An 11304-nucleotide genomic window follows, 5' to 3' on the forward strand; every position below is an offset into this window, starting at 1 on the left:
AGTGAACTATTGCAGAGAAAAAGAAAGAAAAGATTCTCTAATGTAATAACATTGGGATTTAATAGTATTTTATAATAAAATCAGTCAAATATAATGCTAATTTACCATTCTATTTATCTATGATTAATATTATTAGGCAAGCAGAAAGTTTAGAAAAATGTAGAAATTAACTTAGATTTCTAAAGGGAAAACCAAAATACTTTATAAATTCTACCTTCTTCTATATTTAAAAAAAAAGGAAATAAAAATCATATTCGAAATTTGTAACCCGCGACTGCGGCGTAATACGTATCACATCCGCTAGATGTTAGGAAGATGACAGGTTTCGAATCTCGGCCCAACACTGCGTCATAACTAAGACTTCCAAAATGGTTCCTACTGCTACTATGTCAGGTCCAGAGTCACATCAAAATAAGATCTCGATGTGCATCTTGTATACTATAGGCTATTCAAACATTTTAAGCTTTAATCTGACCAAACCATGCTAAATTCATTAAAATGGGTTCTTAATGCTCATAACAGTCTTTCACTTACCTTCACTATTATGAACTGTTGGTCTGTGGCAAAGAGTGGATGACTGCTGATAACCAGGGGGGTTAGGATACCCATCAAATGCTCCTCTTCACAGTTGGCTATCGGTATCAACTAGAAATAATTTTAAATATTTGTTTTCTTATCTTTTAACGCGAAGTTTTCTATAATCATGTCAGTTTAGAATTGGAATCAAATCTTCATAATTTTCGATTGACAATAATACAGCAAAACTTATCTGAAAGTAAAGTCATTTACATTTGTATGTATGTCCTTCAAGTAACGCTTCTTTAAGGATCTAAAAAAAGTCTAATTTGTTGGAATTTGAGATAACAGACATATATAATCATCATATTTGGAGAAATCCTTAGTAATAAGATTAGAAAAGCTACACTATAATTGCAGACTAAAAGTTAGTTTATGCATCAATGATTTGTAAGCATTGGCTTTATGGATGTTTTCAATCTTGTTTTATATAAAGATTTACATTTTTGATATGTTTAGCGTATCATATCTATTTCCTAAAAATATTTTTAGAATAGTGATAAATAGAAGAAAATATGAAATAAATATCTATACATTAACCACTAATGATGGAAAATAGAAAAATAAAAGAGTATGAAAAGCAGAAATCGGGGGAAGAATTTCTAATCTATCTCCTTATCATCACAAAAAAAGATATATACTTCTAACATTCTAAGCTAGATTACCCCGACAAATTATGCATTTTTGTTATTGAAATTTTAAGATTGAAAATTTTTAAAAAGATTTAAATTAAGATGTAAATTGTAAGTAACTGAGAACGAAAAAAATGAGGAGAAAAAAAGCAAAACAGGAATGAAAAACTAAAACAAATACTAGAAAGGACTCAAAAAAGACTAAATGATAGGAAGGTCTTTTTAGGACTATAGATCAAAGAAAAAGGAGAAAAGAGGAAAATGGTAAAGAAATAGAAAAAAGAGAAAAGAGAGAGAGAGAGAGAGAGAGAGAGAGAAAGAGAGAGAAGCGAGAAAGGAGAAAGCAACAAAGGCAAAAAAAAGAAAAAGAAAAAAATGCAAATTGTAAAAAAAATCCTACTTTTATAGCTGCATTAGGTAGCTTAATAATGTACAATTTTGGCGCCAAAAATGGTGGATCATCCTCTGAAAGAGAAGCCAGCAATTGGTCCAGGTTTACTATATCTCCATTCTTCTGGGTCAGGTATTCCTAAAAAATAATATTATAATAAGTCTAAGAGTCCTTTTTAGCAACAGATTTATTATTATTTCTAAAGTCCACCTGAAATATACCAGGGCTTTCTCGTCTTCAACTAAATGTAGAAGCCTAAATTGTTTTATTTTTTTTTATTGATTACTCTAACCAATAAACATTTACTCTATATATTGCTCTTTCCATCTAAATCACTTAAAAATATCATTGAGAATATTTGAATGTGTAATTCCTTGGCTTTTAATTAATTCCTTTAAGTATCAACTATGTAACCTTATTTTAACCCTTTTTATTTATATTCTAATAAGGTAAAAAAAGGTGATTTTATTATCCACCTTATTGATATACTTTAATGAAAATAAATCATAAAATAAACTTTTTATAGAATGTAACTAATAAAGATTTAAATGGCAAAATTTGAACTAAAAATAATTTACGAACAACCACGCTCCTTAAACTTATTCAAATGAAATACATATGTTTGAAGAAAATGTATGTAATATTCTGCAAGTTTTTTTCATATTTATTTTTGAATAAAATCAGCATACAAGTTTTATATTATATTTTCTTGGAATTTGAAATCATGGTGTTTATCTAAAATTACATTATTTTTGTTAAGTGATAAAGGTCCAATATTATTTCAATACAAAGATTAAAATACAGTAATTTTAACAAAATTTGACCTAAAACAAGCAAATATTATTTTTAAAGTCTCGTATAAGAACCTTAACTGATGTTATAGGATAATTTCCTCCTTATGAATCTAATAAATAGCAATATAAATCTTTTTCCAAATTTATATGGGTTATATTCTGTTTGTAGGTTGTTGATGTTAATAGTAAGAATTGTAGATCAATTTTACATTCATTTACCTCTCCATAACTAATATTAAGGTGCAACTCATTATCGTTCATTGGGGAATAAATTTAAATTTATTGTATAAGATTATATAATAAAAAATAAGGCAATTATTCGGTTCAGTAGTTATCAAAATCTTAAGCTACAGACAAAACAAAACCTTACTACTTTTTTATTATGCAAAATCAACCCCCCCTCCCCCCTCATTCCTTACCTCCACTGTAGAAAAAAATCATCTTTTGTTGTAATAAACATTATTTATGCTCATTAAAGCATCATGTCTTTTTATTTATAAACCAACTGAAGATTGTTTTCACAATGAAACACTGTGTATTGGACTTATCAAATAAAAATAACATGTTTAATTAAACTGTGTTGATCACTCTATGTAATTTTATATAATAGGATATTTGAAATTGTTAAAATTGTATTTTAAAGCTTATTAGTTAAGAATCATTATTTTCCTAAGAACTATTGACTCATATGATGTTTACCTGAAATGCTTCTTGGTCTGCAGCAATCTTCTCTAAAATTTGATACAATTCTTTCTGTTTGTCTTCCAGAAGCATTGCCCTCTCAATGTCCAGGAAAGCCAACTCTTTATCCAACTAAAATCAAAATAATTTATATAATAGTAAGTGTTGCTGTACTTTATTGAAAGCACATAGAGCTTTACACCTTAAAAGATAAAAAATATCTTCAGATAGTCTAAAAAATTCAGAACACTGCACTAACCACTTTAGATGTAGAAGAACCTATATCCTTATATATCAGTAGCAGTAAATGTGTCTATCTGTAATGAAGGATCTGGATAACGCTAAACCTATATGGTTTTCTTAAAAATGGTAGTTTCTCCTTGATCTAGAGAAGGTTTATAAATATTTTGTAGAAGGGTTCCACTAACCTCCCAATTTTCCCTAAAAATAAATCCCCCCCCCCCCCCCGAGGGTCGACTTCCCCCTCACCTCTTGTCCCCCTAGAGGCCTCTAGAAGCGTAGTATCATATCAGGTCAATTTTCAGGATAGTGAATAAAATATGATTTTTCAAAATTAAATATAAGTTAACCTAGAAAACTTTATAATGTAAAAGATTCTATTTGGAAGCTTTATTATTCTTGTGCAAAGATACAGGAATATTGCAATAAAAGATAAAATTTATTCCCTTATTTTAAAGTTTAATGCGAGATTTACATTGTTTCAAAGGGGGGAGGGGTGGTATTTTATCTTTTTGCAACCTATCCATCTATATCTGAGCAAATTGCTACTCAACCTCCTGTTGAAAAGTGATTAAAAGTTGCATACAAGTTTGCTATCCCCACCCCCCTCACAACCACCCACATCTCGCTTAGGGGTATGATGTAAGCCAACTTTAAACATAAACAAGGAAAGATGTGTTATTTAGGTCTGGTGTTCAGCATACAAATTCAATACAATAATAGTGATGGCAATTTAAAAAATATCACTTTATAATTAAGATTATGGTAATTACATGTTCACAATTTGGACACTGCTAGTTTGTGTACCAACCAATCAAGATTTGATAAAAGTACCCAAAGTTTTTTCGTCAACCAATAAGAGAACATTGGGTTTAATATGCAGTCCAATGTCCTTTCCCTCCCTGGAAAATTATCCACTTACCAGAGCGTCCACAGGATCTTGCTGGGGTGCTCCATCTCCCTCTACAATCTCTGTCAACAACTTTCCCACCCCCTCAGGTCCCGCCCCCTCACCTCCGCCCTCTGCCTCCCTGCCAAGGCTGGTCGGGCTCGACGCAGCTGTTGACATCTTGGTACTTTGGTTAGGCACACACAAGCAAATTTATTATAGAATTATTTTATTATCACTAATAATTCTTATTTGGTAGAAATATCATTTTGTCTCTAAAAATAGAAACTGTTAAAAACTTAAATAATCTTCTAGAAGTAATTTCGACCAAGGGCGTGCAGATACATATGTGTATCTACCCCCATGAAATTTTTTTATTAATATTAATACAGACAGAGGGGTGTAATTCTAACCCCCTTATTTTGTTTCAAGGAGGGTGTAAAAATATAAGGTGCGCTTCACGCACATCTGGAAAAATTATGTGCACGCCACTAATTTCGACATCTTAGAATTTACCGTAACTAGTGAAGGAAGACGGATTTTAGACAGTATTTCATTGCAATAAAGTAAAATTTATACCATACCCCTAACCTCAAAAGTATTCGATGAGGGGCTAACCTAACCAAGACAATTTAATGCTTTTAGGGATCAAATCAAAATTATAGTTTAAAACAGTATTTTTCACACTTTTTTTATCATTATATATTAGTTTTTATTAATGTACGTATATTGTTAATTAATTTGTTTTAAAAACAAACTTTAGTTTTGTGACATATCACTCAGACGGCTTGCGTATTACTACCATTACTATGCCATTGACAAAACACAATATTATTTCCCCATAGTTTTTTTTTACCCCTATATAAAATTTTTGAGATCTTTTTTTTAGTAATTATAATTTCCTATATACAAAATAAACTCATTCAGGAGTTTAAAATTATTCTCGTTTTCCTTAATGTGAATAAAAAGTTAATTCTGAAAGAATTAAATATATTATCAAGAAAGGGTTTATACTATACATGCTTGCTTAAATAGTTTAGAGTAAGTTTTGTCAATATATTACAAACTTTTAAGCCACTCTCTCTCTCTCTCTCTTTCTTTCTTTCCTTTTCCTTTAATTCCCCTCAAAACTGTTTACCCCTTCCCCCGGCATTTACCCTTTGCTTTCCCATTCCCCCTTAATAATCCCTTAATAATACGGTTGTTGCTAAGACATTAAATTCAGACGACTTTTAAGTAGCGCAGCTTCTTTTAAAATCAAGATCAAATCAAGGATTTAATATGTAAATATGCATTCAGATACAAATGCTCTCATCAAAATAAATAATGATTACCTACAAATTTTAATGATCAATACCGATACTAAACCAATTGTATTGATGTGAATTGTCATGTCTGACTGTAAAAAATTCTTTTTCCATTATCGCTTCAAAACCGATTAATTAAGAACCGGTTTTCAGGCATACTGAAAAATCATGAATAGCTTCAAATTACAGACAATTTTCCACAAAAATTAACAAAAAAATCATAGAATTAATACCAGTGTTGTTAGTCCGGTCTTTATTTTAATATCCACTGACAACTGTTTATAATACGATGCGATAAGTAATTAATATAATTAAATGACCACAAAAGGCTTTAAAGTTGATTACAAATCTTACTACTACTTTTTTAAAATCAACCCTTACAGATCGGGCCCCAATTCGCACCTTAAAAGATGGGGGGGGGGGGGGGTTCCTGTTACAGATAGAGACATCAATTTTTTTTCTGGTGGTTCATGTGCATTTTTATAGAAAATTTCTTTTTCTAGTCATAGCTGTCAGTCTTCTTCATAGCCGCTTTTTAGCGGCCAGCTGCTAAATATCAAAACAGCATAAATAAACGATATTCATGATAATGTCTTTAGCCTTAAATATGTATATAGAATTTAAGTTATGAAATAGGAAATCGGGGGGTAGGGGGGTGGGAAGATGAACGACATGTTTGTAGTGGCACTGCCATTAAGACCCTTAAAAATCATTAAATGGAGAAAAACCCAAAACAAATCCAACATGTTCCTCTACCCAAATCCTCTGTACGCCCTTAATGACACCCAACCAATAATAATAAAATACTTGTTTTCGGGAATACAAAGAACCAGTAGGCCGAGAATGTACGCAAGTTTAAAAGTATAAAGGCACATTACCATATTGAAACATTGTATTTAAATGTTTGTTGATGCATATTTCAGTAAATAAACCCTTGTTACAATAATTGTAAAACTCAAGGCAGACCCCTTCAAATATTAAAATTTGTACTGTACAAAATTGGGCCATTAAAATAGTTTTCAGCTCAATTTGTACATTTTACGTATAATAGGTACGAATTAGAACCCTTTCCATTTCCATAAAAAGGACGCTATACTACTAGAGTTGTTAGTTACAATCAATCTGTGAAATGGTAAGGACGTGAGAGTTAAAGAAGTGGATAGATTTATCTTGTTCGTTAACGACATTATAGTTTGATTATCGAATGAGTGAAACTTAATCTTTTTTTTTTAATTTTGATTATTTTAACCTTTGTATATGTTATTTACTTAAAACAATTTGTAGCGTAAGGTTTTTCCCCCTTAAATCATGTTGTGTTGAATTTTTAAAGTATATTGGCAAATTTTTACTTAAATATTCCAAATTTTATTATATCAATTTTCCCGTATTGCTTCGAAACTGATTGATATCGGGTGGATTAGATCCCGTTCTCAGCCCTACTGAAAAAAAATGTGTTTAGCATAGTATTATTATAACGTATGTTAAACGAGATTAGTTTATCCAAATTAATTTGAAAATTGTATCCTTAAAATTGTTAATAAGGCAGCAGAAATTTACATTAAATTTATTAGGAAAATACACAGTGCTAGTGTTGAAAAGAGACTTCAACAAAAACACAGCTCAATAGAAGGAATATATTTCAACCCGTTACTCTAGTCTCTATCATCCTTCTATGGTCCTTTCTGTACAACGTTTTTATATTTATTTTTCTCTAATTTGTAGAAAATCTTCCTGCTTTGTTTGTTGCCCCTGGTGCGGAGTGGCCGTGTTCCTACCAGCCCCAAGTCCAGCAAGCTTGACCAGTCAGAACCACTTAGTCTGGATGAAACGGGATATCAGCCTATTAATCAGGATTATTATGTTCCTAATGAAATACTGAAGGTAATCGGTTTAACTTCTTTTTTAATAAGCGAAGCTTTCCTATTAGTGTTGGTCCGTCCTTCATGGACAGTTAGCCCTTTAGTTTAATTTAAACAGGTTTATAATTGTCATATCGATTCCAAACTTTGATTGGTGATTCCTGTAGTAGTTAGGTACGATTTAGATAGCGTAATACTGTAATAGTTTTTAGAATGTCCGTATTCGTGCGTCCATTTTAAACATGTTGAATTCAAATTTTTTAACAACAAAATTATGTGATAAAATTATCCGATTTATCTTATTCTTGGAATACTAATTCCTAATTCAATAAAATACAATGTTATGAATAAATTTACTTACAATTTTGTATTGACTTTTATACATTTATATTCTAATTATTCAGTTCTGACACTAAATGTTTGTTTGTCCCACCGTTTTAGAACTTCGCTTTTATGTATGTTGTTAATCCTTTTTTATTTGTATTTTGGAATTTTGAACTTATGAAAATCAAATAAAATCATAAAAGGCTTGTAAACATTTTTTTTTTGTAGATTTCTATGCGATTTTGGAGGGTTTTTCACAAATTTTAGCTTCACTAATTTTAGTGAGGCAGTGAGCCAAAAAGATTTTTAAGAATCCCCCTCTGATCGTTAATTCGAAATTGTGAGATTCTTTTTTAAACATTGTATGAGAATTCAGGTCATAATATGGAAATTTTTAAAAGCGTTAACTGGTTATTAACATGCAATTTATTATACTACTAACTTTAGTTTGGGAATGTTGATTCATATAAGGCAAATCATAATTTTAACAAAGTATTGAAATGTTTCTTTTTCTTCAAATGTAAAAATATATTTGTACATGCATTTTTAAGGGATTATTTAATTTATTTTTCTTTAACCTATACCTTTGTAAAATGCTTAATTCTGGTTTAGGTTGGTGACAAGGAAGACTGTCATCCAGTAGAGCGTATAGTGTACCAGGACGAGTGCATCCCATATGTAGAAAAAATTTGTTTCACACAGAACAAAGAGACCTGCAAGGATGTGTTTGATAAGAATTGTACTACCGTCATTGAGGAGTTTGAAAACAGGAAAGTGTTTTTGCAAAGCTTGGCATTTATTTATGCATCTTTGGTATAAGCTCTGAAATCTACATGTAGACCAAAATAACCACCAAATTTATCCAAACTTTAATTAAACCAATTTCAGTAATTTTTACATTTTTTAGTAGCGAAGCTATAAATCACTTTGTCTGTCCGTCCGTCCGTAACGCTATTGGAGATTCAAGTAGATAATTTATTTAGTCCGTCGGTCTGCCAGTCACACTTCAAATACTTTTTGTGATTTGTTTTGAAATATTTCTATCTTTTCTTTTCTTTTTATGATAATTAAACTTCTGCTCTTTAACTCACTTTGTCAGCTTGTCTTTCTATCATTTACTTCACTTCTTATGGATGTTGTCATTCTAAATAAATGTTTGATTTAATTAATTTTTTTATGAATAGGGAATGTTTTGATGTAAACGAGTTGATTTGTTCTTTGGTGGAAAACGTCGAGGAACTTTTCTTAATTTATAACTAATTTTGTAATTTTATATTTGCTTTCATATTGATTATTTTAATGGATATAGAATATACGTGGATACTGTGACATAGGAAAAATTGTCGTAAAATTAGAGTGCTAACATGGAACTCTTATTGGTCAGTTTTTTTATTAGGAGGAAAGGGTATGTGTTAAAGGGAGGGGAAGGAGGTTATAGTTATTTTGAGTTTCACTGGATAAGATAACATGAAAATCTGGTTTAAAATCAAAGTTATATTACATATACTTTTATATTTATAGTTATTAATAAAACTACTCTACAAATTATTTATATATTTTTCTCGTATTCATTCGAATCCGGTGGATAGGAACCGGTTCTCATCCATACGAAAAAACTATGTCTAGCATCGTATTATATCCAGCTTTCTACGAATATAGAAATGTACAATCATAAGATTAAAACTAGTTTTTTTAGCCGGTGACTTCGTCACCTCGGGGCTAAAAAACTAGTTTTAATCTCATAATTGTACATTCTATATCCGCGGAAAGCCGTTTATAATACGATGCGAGAAATAACTATTCTCGTATTCATTCGAATCCGGTGGATAGGAACTGGTTCTCATCCATACGAAAAAACTATGTCTAGCATCGTATTATATCCAGCTTTCTACGAATATAAAAATGTACAATTATAAGTTCGGGGTTAAAAAAAATGGTTTTAATCTTATAACTGTACATTCTATATCCACGGAAAGCAGTTTATAAGCTGATGTTTTTACCTTTTATTCCTCTTAGTGTATTTTTAGTAGCGAAGCTACTCTATAATTCGAAATGTCCGTCCGTCTGTCCGTCCGTCCGTCTGAGACAAAGTGGGGGAAACGTGATTTTCTCGGCTCCTATAAAAGATAGACAGCTGAAATTTTTAGTGAAGATTCTTATAACATATGCCCATCTAATCTATACATTGTTTTGTCCAACCGTCTGTCATTTGGGGTGCTAGATCGATTCCTACATTTTCATGTTTTTCTGATTTTCTCAACTCCTTTTTAAGATAATGGGCTGAAATTTTCAGGGATTGCTTAAATTAACAATTTACATATTTTCCTTAAGTTTTATTACGATTTTTTTTATTAACAGGGGTGCTAGATCGATTCCTAGATTTTTAGGTTTTCTATTGTTTTCTCAATTCCTATTCAAAATTTACGGCTGAAATTATCAGGGATTGAATATGCTAATAGTCTACATATTTCCATCAAGTTTCATTAAGATTTGTTTACATATTGTGGTGTTAGATCGATTACTAGATTTTTAATTTTTCGTGATTTAAAGGTTGCGTGATTTTGAAGTTTTCGTCATTTCCCTATTTCATCAAATATATAGGATGACACTGGTATATGGTAAATATATTCATAATATACATTCATAATTTCTGAGCTTCGCTACTTATGGATGCTGTCATCCTTGTTTTAAAATTTAATATTTACGAATTTGTATTATTAAAACAAAGGTCTTTTATACAAATGCAATTCTTAGGCTTGCTAATGGTATAATTACCTATTTTTAAAATTAAGAAAAAGATTGTTACTAGTATGAAATGGTTGAGGAGACTTATACTGTTCAGAGGTGTACAAGAGTTACTGATAGGGTCTGTGATACGGTTTATGATTTAGCTGTAAGTAGTTTCTTTTCTTAGTGCAGTTGTATATAAATGGATATAGAATATTGGGATCTACTGCAGTTCACGGTAAAATATTGCTGGTAACGAACATTGCCAAAAATCTATGAATTTTAAAGGCTGCTAGCTGCCAAACGGCTGAACGTACAGATCATACCCTCACACCATTTTAAGCGGTATAAGAAGGCCTACAAATAATCTGGAATAGCCAAGATCCAATGATGCACAGGGAAAGCTTCACTGAAGAAAAAACGCGTAAAATAGGCCTTTTTCGCGCATTTCTCTGCACTGCGAGCTAATTATGCATTATTGATTTATGGCTATTCCAGATTATTTGTAGGCCTTCTAATGCCGCTTAAAACAGTGTGCGGGCATGATATGTACGTTCAGCCATTTGGCAGCTAGCAGCCTTTAAAATTCATAGATTTTTGGCAATGTTCGTTACCAGCAATATTTTACCGTGAACTGCAGTAGATCCGAATATTGGATATTAGTACAGGAGAAAAATGTCGTTTATTTAGGTTGCTAACATGGACATCATTTATTGGTCTGTTCGTTCATCCAGTAGGAGGGTGGTGGAAGGGGTAGGGGGTCGTTATTGTTGCCAGCTAAAAGTTTCACATGATAATCTGGAATAAGATCAAAATAATAATAAATCCATAGATGTATATCCAATTTTATTTGAATATATGTATTTGGTGATGCTATTCTAAAA

At 31.1% G+C, this 11304-nt stretch overlaps 2 protein-coding genes across 2 annotated transcripts in view; one reads left to right on the forward strand and one right to left on the reverse strand.

The window, feature by feature from the left end:
- Positions 1-228: 228 nt before the first annotated feature.
- LOC145327294 (uncharacterized) lies at positions 229-4383 on the reverse strand. The gene is made up of 4 exons (XM_080170912.1): positions 4237-4383; positions 3093-3206; positions 1609-1737; positions 229-645 (listed from the first exon to the last, which is right to left on the reverse strand). Exons 1-4 carry the CDS (start codon positions 4381-4383, stop codon positions 514-516), a joined length of 522 nt encoding a protein of 173 aa, XP_080027038.1. The 3' UTR covers positions 229-513.
- A 2158-nt stretch (positions 4384-6541) lies between these two features.
- The window catches only part of LOC145318327 (uncharacterized), a 36150-nt gene continuing 31387 nt past the window's right edge, over positions 6542-11304 (forward strand). Inside the window, exons 1-5 of the mRNA XM_080159632.1 lie at positions 6542-6642; positions 7233-7391; positions 8306-8461; positions 8876-8927; positions 10501-10586. Coding sequence (XP_080015758.1) covers positions 6640-6642; positions 7233-7391; positions 8306-8461; positions 8876-8927; positions 10501-10586 — 456 coding nt within the window. The 5' untranslated portion in view covers positions 6542-6639. The remainder of the gene's footprint in view (positions 6643-7232; positions 7392-8305; positions 8462-8875; positions 8928-10500; positions 10587-11304) is intronic.

Source organism: Acartia tonsa, chromosome 1 (assembly GCF_053477335.1).
Source record: "Acartia tonsa isolate MP-2025a chromosome 1, ASM5347733v1, whole genome shotgun sequence".
In the NCBI taxonomy this organism is placed as follows: domain Eukaryota; kingdom Metazoa; phylum Arthropoda; class Copepoda; order Calanoida; family Acartiidae; genus Acartia; species Acartia tonsa.

Coding starts and splice junctions, on each gene's coding strand:
- LOC145327294 (XM_080170912.1), bottom strand. CDS start 4,383: ATGTCAACAGCTGCGTCGAGCCCGACCAGCCTTGGCAGGGAGGCAGAG. Junction 3,207..4,236: donor AAGATCCTGTGGACGCTCTG/GTAAGTGGATAA, acceptor TTTTGATTTTAG/TTGGATAAAGAGTTGGCTTT. Junction 646..1,608: donor TACCTAATGCAGCTATAAAA/GTAGGATTTTTT, acceptor AATTATTTCTAG/TTGATACCGATAGCCAACTG.